Source organism: Protopterus annectens, chromosome 12.part0 (genome assembly GCF_019279795.1).
Source record: "Protopterus annectens isolate FY-2018-M chromosome 12.part0, PAN1.0, whole genome shotgun sequence".
In the NCBI taxonomy this organism is placed as follows: Eukaryota; Metazoa; Chordata; order Ceratodontiformes; family Protopteridae; genus Protopterus; species Protopterus annectens.
Window position 1 is genome coordinate 358,427,687 of NC_056746.1, and position 14,218 is coordinate 358,441,904.

General features: G+C 37.2%; 1 protein-coding gene across 1 annotated transcript; it reads left to right on the forward strand.

Moving 5' to 3' along the window:
- The first annotated feature begins 6,768 nt into the window (after positions 1–6,768).
- LOC122816568 (hemoglobin cathodic subunit beta-like) lies at positions 6,769–13,854 on the forward strand. Its single transcript, XM_044089432.1, has 3 exons — positions 6,769–6,925; positions 9,886–10,108; positions 13,379–13,854. The coding sequence occupies exons 1-3, from the start codon at positions 6,834–6,836 to the stop codon at positions 13,505–13,507; spliced, it is 444 nt and encodes a 147-aa protein (XP_043945367.1). The 5' UTR covers positions 6,769–6,833; the 3' UTR covers positions 13,508–13,854.
- The last annotated feature ends 364 nt before the right edge of the window (positions 13,855–14,218 follow it).

The following is a 14,218-nucleotide window of genomic DNA, read 5'->3' on the forward strand; positions in this document are numbered from 1 at the left end:
CTAGTGGCGGCACCCCTGACATATAAACACTAGGCCATTTAACAGATCTCTCGTCTGACACCTGTACCACATCCTTAAACTCCAATCTGAGGCATAAATTCCTAACAAACAATTTAAACTGCACCAAAATGTCAACATAATTACTATTGCAACTAGGTATAAAAGTCAACCCTTTTGATAAAACACCTAGCTCATCAGGTGTAAGAGGGCGGGACAAGATATTATGTACTAACGTCTCCCAGCCTTGTCACACATCCTCTTCAAATTGTGGTTCAACTGAGAGTCCGCTGACAACTTCCTTTTTGTCTTGCCCCTGCTCATAGATCTCGATCTCCCTCCTCCCCTATACACCTTGTTGATGGGGAAAGGGCGGTTAGTGGCCCCATCACCACCCTGATCAAAACCAGGGGAGGATACACCATCTATAGAATGAACCGGTTCCTTCCTTCTAACCACTGGCTCAAAATTCGGATTATCAGAGGCAGAGCATTCAAATATGCTCAATCCTTGGTCAGAAAAGGATGTATCAGGGCCTTTCCCCACTACAGCTGAACTAGAGGGTTCTATATTAGTGGAAACAACATTATCAAAGACCGTCTCCACAGATACAGCAGGAGTTGCTTTACTGAAACCATTTTTATCAATCACATTTTCAGTCACATTAGTAATTACATTAGTGTCACCATCTCTACTATGGCCATCAAGTACATCCACATGTTGAGACTGAACTGAGTCACTAGACGTATGTCCTATATTAAAAGTCCTCAGCCATGAAAAAAAACTGGCCTAGTTTGAAATCATCCATATCTCTCTTAAGCTTATGCTGTTTCTGAGCCAACAATTGTCTCTCATACAACTGTACAGTATCTAACACAGAGTCAATAAACTTGTTAACAACATCCACTGGGAAACGATGATTTAGTTCCCTCTTTTGCCTCTTAATGCTCTCACGCATCTCTATTTCCTCCGGTAAGAAAAACTCATTTAAGATGGACATGTACTTGAAGCTTACCTCTATATTTGCCTGCTGCCATTTGAACAGTAACTCTGGGTACAAATTACCCATAGTGGGCATTTTCAATACCCTTAATCCCCTTGGTATGATCCTCCGAGAAATGCAGACTTCAAAATGCTGCCATTGGGTCTGCAACCGCTTCAATTTCAGAAAGTCAGCCTCCAACCTGGCAATGCACGTACGCAGTTCAACCCTATCAAACGGCTCAGCCGAAGTCACTGTATTTTCGTCTTCTCCTCCCTCAGACACCGCCAATGGATTCACAGCCCCAGATACACACATGGAAAAATGATCACCAATCACTGGAACACCCTGCTCAGGTACATACGGTAATTCTACTTGACTTTTATACCTAGTTGCAATAATAATTATGTTGACACTTTGGTGCAGTTTAAATTGTTTGTTAGGAATTTATGCCTCAGATTGGAGTTTAAGGATGTGGTACAGGTGTCAGACAAGAGATCTTTTAAAAGGCCTAGTGTTTATATGCCAGGGGTGCTGCCACTGGTAGCTGCTTTTAGTAAATTAGTGGAGAATGACTTATATGACATGGAGAAGAAGGTCTGTAGGTCTAGTGTAAGGAACGGTAATTTGACATATTTACAGAGGAGAGCTCTGCAACAGTTAAGAAGGGAAACATCCCGTGTCATTAGACCTGCTGACAAAGGGGGTGCCATGGTTGTTATGGACACTGGGTTTTATAATGATTCCATGGAATTGATGTTAATGGACCAGAGGTTTTACTCCCAGATAGAGCGGTGTATGGCTGATATGCACATACGGAGGATATGGGAGATGCTAGATGAACTGGTTAGGACTGGAGCTATTTCAAGAGAGTTGTATGATTATTTGTTTGTTAGTGACTCCCTTCTGCCAGTAATACAGGACTTACCTAAGATCCATAAGGATGGTGTATGTCCACCCATGAGACCTATTGTTGCTGGCAGAGGGTGGGTTACGGAACCTTTCTCTTTATATGTGGAGAGGCATTTGCACCCCGTGGTTGATGCCAATGGTTATATTTTAAGGGATACGAAACAGTTCCTATTGAATTTGTATGAATGTATGAGTTTGGTTCCTGCTGATCTTTCTTATTTTATAGTTACGATGGACGTTCAATTTCTTTTTACTATTATCCCGAATAGGGAAGAGGTACAGTTAGTGTCTGATTATCTGAAGGCTAGATCTGAGTTGAGCAGTGATGTGGTGGATCGATTAATGTATTTTTGGAAGTTGTATTAGAGAATAATATTTTTTGTTTTGGTACGCAGTGCTACCTGCAGAGGGATGGCATAGCTATGGGCACTTCTTGTGCCAATAGCTACCCCAACCTTTTCATGGCTGCATGGGAGACTGAATTTTTGTTTAACTTGGAGGGGTACGTTAGGCATGTTATGTTTTACAGGCATTTTGTGGACAATGTGTTTTTCATTTGGAGAGGTTCTAAGGATGAGTTATTCATGTTTATAGAGAGGGTTAATGGTTTGACACAGTTCCTGAAGTTTAGTTATGAGGTCTCTGAGATTTGGATTGCTTTCCTTGATGTTTATATTCAGAGGTTGTAATGTGGTCTTTTGAATACAGGTGTGTATAGGAAGACTTGCCAGCAGAATGCCTTCCTTCACAGACATAGTATGCATCCTGGCTATATATCTGATAATATAGTGAGAGGCCAGGTTTACAGGACCTCTTGGTACAATCCTAGTCAGGTAGGTTTTGAAGATGGTGTTCAGGACTTGTGTCAGAGGTTTAGGGATAGAGAGTATCAGAGTTCTGATATAGAAAAGGGGTTAGAAGGACTCTCTGTGTTGAGGGATAGTGATGCTGTACCATATTTTTCAGAGGGTGCGATGAATTAATCAGATGGCAATGGTCAGAGTAATATAGGTAGCAGGAGGGAGAGAGATGGTGTTTTTAGAGTACCACTTTATTATACGAAGGATGTGGGGAGTTTGAAGGATGTGATTAGGTCACACTGGGGTGTGTTAACGATTGACCCAGATGTAAGAGATGTTGTGGGTGCCACTCCATGTTTTGTTTATAAGAATAGACCGAATTTGAAGAGAATGTTGTGTTATCCTAAGTTGGGTTCCAACATTGATGAGAGGGTTGGTACTGTACCATGTGGCCATTGTAATCATTGCTCCTATATTGATACGGATGTTAGTTTTTATCATCCTGTGTATGGTAAGAGCTATAAGGTCAGAGTGTTTGCTGATTGTAATTTTTCCCATGTGGTCTATGTAGCCTGCTGTAATGCCTGTGCTGCGTTTTACGTAGGTAAGACAGACATGAGGCTGAAGGACAGGATTAGGAAACACCTTTACCAGATTAGGGTCCACTCCACTGTAAATGCCCTATATAAACATGCTTTATCCACTAATCTCACACGTGTTTTGTTTCAAAGTGCTAGATGTTATGCATCACAGTTTTGGGGGGGGGTGATGTGAGGGGTAAGGCGGAAAGTGCAGAGTCCAAGTGGATTGTTAGGCTTAGGGCGATGTGTTTCCTGGACTCAATGAGAAGGTACCTTTGAGACCCTTCTTGAGGTCCAGAAAACTAAAATGAGCACATCTTATTATGTTATATATGTCTTTATATATATATATATATATATATATATATATATATATATAAATTTTATTATGTACATATATATATATATATATTATATATGTTATATTTTTTATATACATATTATATGTTATTTTTGTCTGTTATTGTAGCCTGGTTTAGATCCATTGTGATTTCAGCATTTTAATGTATTGTGATGTACCTTTAAATGTTGATTGATTTTTTGGCACACTTTTTGTGTACTCTTGTATATTAAGAGTGTAGAAGATTGACTTGTAAGGTCTGAAGAAGCCTATTCAGGTGAAAGAGCTTGCCAAGTCTTTTTTTGCTACAAGAAATTGCTGTTTTAACTTTGTTTTAAGTGGACTTTTCGTTTTGTGTGAGTATTCGATCCTCTATATATTGCCTGTGTTGCATTGCTACTGTGCCTTTGATGTGGTTTGTTTTATAGTTCTAAATAAACTTACATATAGAGCAAAAGCAGAGTACTGGTGAGTTGTCAGCTTTAGACAAAATACAAAATGCTCTCTCTGTCTTTGAGAAAGTCCTTTAAATTGATAATACATCCTGCTGACTCATTTTAGATTACATCATTCTTAACAATTCTCTGGTTCCCCAGGCTAACAGAAACTCTACATTTACATTTCTTAGTTTCCTTACAAACTGACCCAGCCTTTTGTCTAAAGTGAACTTAAGAGTCTATCCTGAATCCGTCTATTTATTTGCCAGTATTCTTTCCAAATTTTGATGTGTGATTATATTCCTCACTGCCTGGACCTTCATCAACAATTAAGATTTTATTTAAATATAACCAATGACTGTTTTGGCTTTTTTGAAAGTCTAGTTAGGCAAAGGGGTTTCTAAGGTCACCTTCTCCAGATGACTTTCTGACTGCATATCACTTGAGTAAAACTTTTAATGGTTTATCCTTGTCTTCCAAATCAAAGGTTTATTCTACAAGGGAAATATTAAACTCAACAGCCTTTTTCAGTCACATTTTTTGGATATTTGCTCGGCCATAACTGGGTCGAACACTCATACCTTTGTTTTTATTTACAAGCTTGAGATTTGATCTAGATCAAGTATTGCTTTGACTCCACCAATCTTTGGAATGTTCTCTCCTAATGCCATGTGACGAGTCTGGCTGAGGCAGTCCCACACGCTGAGGCAGATGGAAAAGACACATCAGAAATGAAAGTTATGTACTTTCCATAAAGCTAGAGTTTTGTTGTTTTTTTCCTTCTAGCTTAAACATCCCTCCCTTAATGGGCCTGTTCAAAGTCTTGTTTTTTGGACCTACTTAGATTTTGGCCCATTGATTTTTTAGGTGACATATCATGTAGGGACTAGGTCTGAGGAGACTTAGTAGAGCATTATGGGGGGGCAGCCTTGGATCTGATCATAGGTTCACAGAACAATACCAGGCTAACTGCTTTTGTGGGCCATTTTAAGCCTAGCCAATTACCCCATGCGAGAATCAAACCCTGCACCTTTGGTTTATAAGGCAAACGCCTTAATCATTATGCCAACCTTCGATCCATCATATCTGATAACCCACAGGTTGAGATGAACAGAAGGAGACAACATGGATCTAGCATTATAGTAAGTACAGAACTTTCATTTTTATGTCCTTTTTGTTGCACTTTAAAGTTTGCACTAAATGGAACATATTTCACAAGTTCTTATGTTATATTAAGCTCTCAAGGCTCTGCAGATGTAGAGCATTCCAGAGACCCAGGGAGCATGCAGTGATCAGAAATTACAATTTTTACTACTTCTTGTATAATGGATCTAGTGTAGTATAAAATGAGCTTGTTAAAATATATGTTTTGGTTCACTTTTATTTGTAAACATTTGGATTGTTTATGTAGCTAATACACTTGGGATATAAAATGTTTCTGTTGACACTGTTTTGCTATTTTGATAAGTTTTAGATGTTTGTAGTTATTTACTTTTCATTGCTGTGAATAAAAAAGTGTGGCAGGCTGAACCACCTGGTGGTATAAACATTAGCTCTAGATGATTGCCATCACTGATGTGACACCCTGAACCCATTTATAAAAATGGGGTAAAAAAGGGTTGTGGTGGAATGGATGGATGAATAACATAGAGTGTACAGAATATCTGCTGTACAGTTCTGATGAATACATTAAAGGCCACACTGACATTGCTGGAAGGGAACTAAAACAGTAGATATAGATGAACCGTAGGTTAATTTTCTTTTTGAAACCAGACAAGTGGTCAGGCTGTTTATTTTTGGAAATGCAGCACATTATATTATTATTTCTCCTTTGAAGAAGAGAAAACATCCAGGGAATTATCTTTATGAGATTAGGTTACAAAGGAACACAATTTTTTCACCCAAGTTGCTCAAAAAATATGGTGAACATTTAACAAACTTCACTGCTTGTAACACCACAGGTATCAAATTTAGTCTACAGTTTTCTGTAAAAGTGCATAATACTGATATTATTTATGTTGAAATACAGGGAACAGTTTTGAAATATAACAAAGTAAGTAAATATTCTTCTTTGCTAACCATTTCCATGTGATGCTGAAGGAATTATCTTGGCTTTTTTTGGCAGGCTGTTTTTAGCAGCAGGGCATGTGTTTTGATTTGTGTATTCAGCTGTAAAAAGAATAATTAAAATGCAGTTAAACTATTCATCTGTGTGTTTGCATATATAGGTAGATATGCATTACTATTGTCTTATTTTTGTCATACTGTGAAATAAACTTGTTTAACTGCATTTGATGAATCCGTATATCCATTCAAGAAAATGTTGTAGCCCTGGTTCTTTCCAACATATACTCCTACTACAGGACTGATGCAGCAGCTGTATCTAGCTGCTGTGTCCTTACACAGTACACAGCCTGAAAATGTAGTGTAACTGATTAACCAGGCAAGTCTGCTTCAGTTGTACTGCTATAACCTTTCTAACCTTTCACTAATTCTGGGGAGAGACAAAAACATTAGAGGACAGTAAACTCTATTATTAAAGCATCCATCAATTATGTTATCCTTTTAAGTGGGTGTGGTCAGGCAGTGCTTTTATCAAATATTCACTGCCTTCAGACAGCCATGCTCTGATAAGTGACTATGTTTTTTTATGAAACTCATTATGAGAAGTGACATCACTGGGTGGGAGCAGGCTTCTGTTCATATAAACTGGTGCAGGCAGTGTGATTTTGTAACAGATTCTTGTAAAGCCATCTGTCAGCCACTGACCACTACCTTGCAGCCATGGTTAACTGGAAAGCCAACGAGAGACAAGCTGTCACTTCTGTCTGGGCAAGCATTGACGCTGCAGGTCATGGCCAAGAGACTTTGGAAAGGTAAGCAGCAAAGTGTGAGTTTCATTCATTTTAATAACCAGTTAGCTAATTTCTTGCACTTTGTATAACTGGATAAGTCTATGATTTTAAAAAGTTTAGAAATTATAATGAACTGATATCATTAGCAAGCTTGAGAAACTTATGCAGAAAAAATGTGGTTTGGTTTTAAATGATATGCAGAGTATCTCTAGCTTCCTTTTTATCTTTTTCTAATATTTCTAAGTCTATGTAGTATAATAAAATGACACCCAAAGAATTGAGTCAGGCCTAGGATTAAGAACAGGAGGAGGAGTAAGAATATAGTAAATATTGAACCAAAAATACAGCAAACTACATAGATGAACAATTAAAACTTTCATTTTCTGAAAAAGGGGCAAATGCTATGGTGGATGAAGATAATGTGTACACAAATGATTTTCTAAATGTGAGTTTTGCTTTTGTCTTCTTAAAGAAGATTTTGGTTGCATACAACGGGCTCTAGCTGCAGGACTGGAAAGATCTGAACTGAGAGAAAATGCAGTTGGAAAGTTAAAATATTTTAGTACCCTTAAACTGGATAACAGTCCAGACCTTGATGGTTTTCAGTTCAGAGAGGGGGGGGGGAGAGGAAGAGTGAGAGAGTGTGTGACTGATGAATTGGTGGTGCGCTTTCATGCCTTATTTTCACCTTCAAAGTACTTTTTAGAGGCACATAAGACAGTGCTGGCTGCGCATGAAATGGCAAGAATAAAGAAGGAAGATTAAGACACTATGGGCAGAATTTCTTTTTAAAGAAGTCATTTTGTGAAGCCATTTCAAAAGTATGTGTGTGTGTGTGTGTGTGTGTGTGTGTGTGGAGGGGGGGGGGGGGATTGGAAACAGTGTCATGCCATTTGTTTCCATATGCAGATGTGTGACTTCATATGAAACAGCTCATCCCTTATAGATTTTATATACTTTTGGTTGGAGCATTATAGATTTATCAGTTTTGGAAATTGCAAATATGTGACTTGGCGCTCCATAGAAAACCTTTGAAAAGTTCCAGGAGCTAAGGAATAGGATGGTATAAGTGCTGGAATTCCTTTTATGGTGTGTTGGACTCTTGGGCACTTGATAAGATTGAAGGCACAATTGTGTTGGCCAATTAAACTGGGAGAGAACAATTGAGTTCCACTGGGATTGCTTTCCTGCTTCTGAAAGGGGCCAGTCTACTGAATGACATCTGATAGAAGTTAGGCATTTATGAAAATCATTGATGCTAAAGACAGAGGCATTTAAATACACATGCACTATGTCAATGTATATCTCATGTCCTTCCGCTAGGATCATATTAAAATGCTAGCAACTGGACAGGTAAATCTGACATTAGTACCATCACTTAAGTATTATTCTGCCTGGTATTAAGAGATCTGGCCAGTGCCACCAAATTGGAGAAAAATGGACCCTTTTAGCATGATCTAAGAATCTCCAGGCTAGGTAAGCAGTGTAACATATGGGCTAGTTCTGTGGAAGATAACAATCTGATAAAAGTGGTGACAAGGAAATAGACAAATGAATGGGGCAGAATTAGAAAGTGCTCAAGGATTGGACAGCTTTTTATGTTAAAATAATGTTGCTACTTTGACAAAACAAAAACTGCAAAATGGTTGTTAAAAGCTGTGAGGGTATTAATGACATTCTAAGCTGTTGTTGTCACTAACTTCTACTGAATGGGCCAGCAAACTACATTAAAAGTTAGCCCAGTGATGATAGGAAAGAGGAATAACATCGGAGAGAGATATTCTGTTAATTGTGACAAAGTTACGTGTGACCTCAGACACAATACAGTATGCTGTACTATATCTCAGTCCTGGACAGGAGTAGGAATAGTGTTCCTGGAAGCTGTTCAGATATTTATGAAACTAGTTGTTGGAAAGAGTATTTTTCTTTTTTTGATCCCCTTGAAGCTCATTTTTACTAGCCTGTCCCCGAGTAGCCAATGTCCACTCTGGGTCTACCAGCTACTCTCCAACCCCCCCCCCCCAGACTTTTCTTATTTTTCTGGGGCTGGTTGTGGATCCTGAGGATGTCCTGGGGGCTCTGCTCATCTGTGTTTCCATTCAGAGGAATTTTTTAATGACCTACCCACTCCCTTTCCCCAACCCCCATCCTCGTTGATTGTATCCAAAGTCAACTCCCCTCTTTGGAATGAAAAGTCTTAGAACACATGCACTTGATTTCAGCAGTATTGTAAAGGTGAAACAACTAACTGAGTAATATTATAGGACACATAGATCTTGAAATAGGTTTAACAGGAAGAGTAAAGGATGGACATATGGAGTTGTTGACATATGCATGAAGAAACAGAAGGAAACATTCTTGAGGTCAGATTGCAGAAGAATACTAAGGACAGGAATAATATAATGAAAAAGTTATTTTGCCCAGTATTTACAGAGGAAAGAGAAGTAGTGTGCCAAAGGTGAAAGGGACCAATATTGTAGACAGGTAGCCAGATAAGAAGGAAAGAAGGAAAACAAGAGAAAGAGCTCAGAAAAGATTTCAAAGAGCTAAGGTTTTAGTGGCAGATAAAATTAACCTAGTATTGATAGATCTGAAGGATATGGTAGGGAACATATTGACTGAGCTATGTAATCTATCTCTTCTTGGGAGATTGGGGGATTCCAAAAGATTCATTTTAAATATCAAGTTATAGTAGTATCTATTTTTATGAAAATAGGTCATTACTGAAGTTTCATTTAAATGCATTTATTTAATATTATTTGGTGAAGAGGGCCATACATAAGCCCAATTCATATGGTAACATTTGTATAACTTTTGTTTTAAGATACATTTTATATTATTTCAGTATTGACTGTCCTTTCCAAGTTGGTATTTTGCTGTATTTAACACTTTGTTTTAAAATATATCACATCAAGAATGTTTCATTGTTCTTATTTTACTTCATTGTTCTCCAATCACTGTTTTTTTATATTTTGTTATAGGCTCCTGCATGTCTATCCCTGGTCTCGCAGATACTTTGGTAAATTTGGTGACCTATCTACTTTTAGTGCCATTAGACAAAACCCCCATGTGAGAACTCATGGCGCGAAAGTGTTGGGTGCTGTTGTTGAATGCCTAAACCACATGGATGACATCAAGGGTCATCTTGCCCAACTCAGCATTCTGCACTCTGATACACTCCATGTGGATCCAGCAAACTTCACAGTAGGTTTCTACAAATTCTAATTGTATTATATAGCATAATAGAATACTAATAAGAAAAGAAAACTGTTAATGCATTATAGTAACTTTGCAGTACATGGAGCGATGTGATTATGCTCTGAAATTGGTGAATACCTGAACTCATTAAGTGCTTCTCTAGCACAAGATGCAATCGTAACAATTGTTGCACTTCTCCCTAAGCATTTTTACAATCGGGAATTGGGATTCGTGCTAGACTCTAACAATTTTCAATGGCAGCCTGCAAAGACAGTGGCAGAAGTTAAAACAACTCTTGTTTTTGCCTTCTGTCTATGCCTGTCAAACGACCCTTGAGTTTGCCTTATATTTTGGCTCGGATTCTCGTTATTGTAATTTTTTACTGATAAATCACTGAAAATTACGGTAATTTCATACATGTTATGATTTAGAAGACGCACGTTGATGTAAAAGAACGCTAACTGTTTCAATTAATTAGTTGAATATTTAAAGAGTATCCCTAAAGTTATATACGTGTTTCCCTCAGAATTCTTAAGCACATAACATGAGGGATGTGCTGTTGTCTGTTTGATGGAGTTCGCTAAGAACATTACCATCTTTCAAAAGCAGTAAAACGGTGTGCACATTTAACTGATAAAGCTCCTTGTACTACAAAGGATTATGATCGAATCTCTGATCATAACTCTTTATTATGCTTTCTTGACATGGACGCCAGGTTTCACCCTCAAGCTTCACTCTCAATGTGAATTTCTTTGCATCCATGCCTCGAAAACTTAATAATCTGGTTACGGTCACAGACCCGATAACAATCCTCCATATTATAACATATATCCTCCCTATAATTAACCACTTGTAGTCAACCTGACTCATAGAAATTATTTTTTGTTTATTGCAGGACTTTACACTGGACAGTTTATTGCAATCATGTTTAAAGAATGTTTTAGACTCATAAAAGTAATTTAGAAAATATCATATGGCTATAAATACTGCATTACTAAAGCCTTTCATGTTGAAGTGTAGCTCAGTGCCATTGTTTTAAATGTCTGCAGTAATATGAGGAAGCTGAGTGTTTCTAGTAAGAATTTATTGCTAAGTTGTCTCTAGAGAATAATTGCTAAAGTGCTGTGCTAACAAAGTTATCATCAGAGAAAGGTTTGAACAGTAGGTGTTGTTAGTTTGGCCAAAGTCCCTCTTGATTTCCTGCTGTTGTATATAACTGTGGGCTACTCTTCTGCCTAGAAGGGCACAGCAGTTATTTCCTGTGATGTGTTGATACCATGGCACTTACATGCTGCATGGGCCAAATTTGTCTATTTCCTCAAGTTGTGTTCTTTGGGAGACGGGCTTTAATTGTGACCCCATTCTTTCATACTGCTTCTAGATAAAATTATAATCAGAAATATCGACCATAATGACAGAAAGCCAGACTGTATTCCCATAGAATGATTGACTTGGGTGTTCTCCTACCAGGATAGCAATGCCCTCACACTGTTTTTCTGTTTAATTGTTCCACGTTTGCAGTTTCTCATACTGTGACATGAATTAGTTCCCTTTTTAATTAGTGCATACTAACAATTCACAAAGTCAGTTTTGTTTCCATCTTTGATGTTTGCCAAAGTCCTCTTTTCAGCAACTGCATTGTACCCAGAGTTGCCACTTGATTTAATAATATATTAAAGTATACTTAGAAATTATTTTTCAGAATTTCAGTTCCTGCTAGTACCATTGGAGATATATTGGTTTCTTTGTTTTACATTAATGTAGTTTCTGTTTGCATGTCTTAATATTTTAGAACTTTATGTCTTTCTACAAGTCAGTTTAGTTGTTAGGTACAGCAGTTTTGATAATTAATGTTTTTATTTTTTTGTTTTTGTTTTGTTTTGTTTTCTCTTCAGTTACACTATATGTTTTTCATTCCTCTACTTTCTCATGTTCTATATTGCTCTCATTTTCACACATGCCTTACCATCTCCTTGAAGTATCTGTCTGTAATCCACCTAAGCAGGTATACTGTTAGTGTTTCATTTGTGCCTAATAGTTCCACGTGTTTCCTTAAACCTTATGCATTTTTATTTTCTCTCTTTCTCTCATTGTCACATGATTTTGAGTTAATGCTTAAGGATAAACAACTCTAACTTTAAATGGTTTTCTTGAGAAATATGTAGGTCCATTGCAGATCTACCTTCTTTCCTTCTGGTGCCCACTGAATATAAATTCCAATAAGATATGACTTGAAAGCCATGAACATTGTTACTGTTTTGCACAGCATCTGCACGTGTACAGCTTCCATCCCATCCAGATCCCTTCAGAGGTGAACCCAAAGATCTGCTTGCTGTAGTGCAGTAGATTAAATGGAGTTTAGGAGAGGTGAATTATTACCTCATTTCTCCTGATCCCAAGACCCCAGCCCCCGTGTGTACACTACACTATTGTTAACAAAAGATTACAGTGTTCCATCTAGATTCACTCACGCCACAGTGATTGTCTTTCAAAGGACACAATTTTTGCTCTCAAGCAAATTCAGTTAAGTTTCATATCTTCTCCTGATAAGTGAACTTAGTAAAGTAGTTTATCATACCAATTTAAGATCAGTTTGGATATATATTCACCACATAAGAAATAATAAAGGGAAACTATTGTCTTTTGTCATTACCATCCACTTAGCTTAGGCATAATGATTTTTTTCTGGTATCATCTTTGTTTTTATTTTTAGGTTTTTTTTTTTTTAGTTTTACTGGCATGTTTTATTAATTAATATGTTTTCCTTATAAGAACAAGTTATACTTGCTAATGTCAGCTTCATTCTGCAGTTTCAAACAACATGCTAGCTTTTTCACCTGAAAAAGAAATAAAAACACTTACAGTTCTTATTACAGTAAAAAAGAGGAGGAGGGTATAGAAAAATAATGCCATTACTAATTTTACAGAGCTGTACCCAGGACAGGTGGTCACAATGCAGATCAATGTATACTTAAAAGCAATACATAAGTGTGATAAGTATGCAATGTAATTGCAGAACAGCAAAATAAAATATGTAAAATCCCAGCAAATTTAGTGCAGAGAGGTAATTTGGGTCTAAGTGTTTAAGAGTCAAAGAAAACCAGGTCAGGTGTTGCAAGGATAGCTGAGGGTTTCAAATCTGTACTTATTGAAAACACCTGATTTGATAAATTATGCACTTCAAATACCTCTGCTGCTGCTTTCAACAAAATGTAGCTCACATTTATCCTGCTGATTATGTTTATAACTTATCCATACCTGTTGTGTTATTTGCAGCTTCTGGGAAACTGTTTTTTAATTGTCCTGGCCAAATCTGTCGGTGCCGGGTTCACTCCTGATGTACATGCTGCCTGCCATAAACTAATGGTTGAGATTGCTGATGGCCTGTCCAGACAGTACCACTAAACCATCCGAGTATGGCACAGAGGGTCATCAGACACTATCAAAATTACAGCTAGGATTCAATTCCAGTGGATTTTTAATGAAGAAAACAACACCCAGTGCACTCATAACAGGACAATCCAGCTGCCAACAAATTGTATGCTGTTGTATGCATTTTCTTTTTTAAACCAAACAACTTTTATTTCCTCTCATACTGGAATTAACAATCCTCAGGCATGGTGTGCTCTTAATGAATGTTGTTGGCTGCTGTTACATGCCTGTTGTCATTTATTCCATAATTTGTTTCAGTGTTAAAGAAATGTCTGATAACTTGTATTGAATTCAGTTAAAATAAAACCTCTTTAAACATATCATTGGTACTGTGAGTAATTTATTGTAAGTTACTATAGGAATAAAGCAAATATGTCAGGTTATATAACCATAATAAAGTTTAAAAGGCATATTAAAATTAGGGGTCTGTTTTCTAGCAGATAAACAGACTTTAATGACAGAAAATGTTTTACTTTTTAGTGTTAAAACCACACAGACATTTATATGAAAAAAGGAAATGTAAAAAACTGTATTGCGTTAGTCACTGCATTACTTTTTAGTACTAAATGTTTCTGTTGTAACACTTTTTCCATTCCTGTTTCTTCTTGTCATATGTTCTAATTTCAGTTACTTGACTGCTATGATTCCTATGTAGTACTTTAACTCTGTTTGAAGTTATGTAGG

Coding starts and splice junctions, on each gene's coding strand:
- LOC122816568 (XM_044089432.1), top strand. CDS start 6,834: ATGGTTAACTGGAAAGCCAACGAGAGACAAGCTGTCACTTCTGTCTGG. Junction 6,926..9,885: donor GGCCAAGAGACTTTGGAAAG/GTAAGCAGCAAA, acceptor ATTTTGTTATAG/GCTCCTGCATGTCTATCCCT. Junction 10,109..13,378: donor TGGATCCAGCAAACTTCACA/GTAGGTTTCTAC, acceptor TGTTATTTGCAG/CTTCTGGGAAACTGTTTTTT.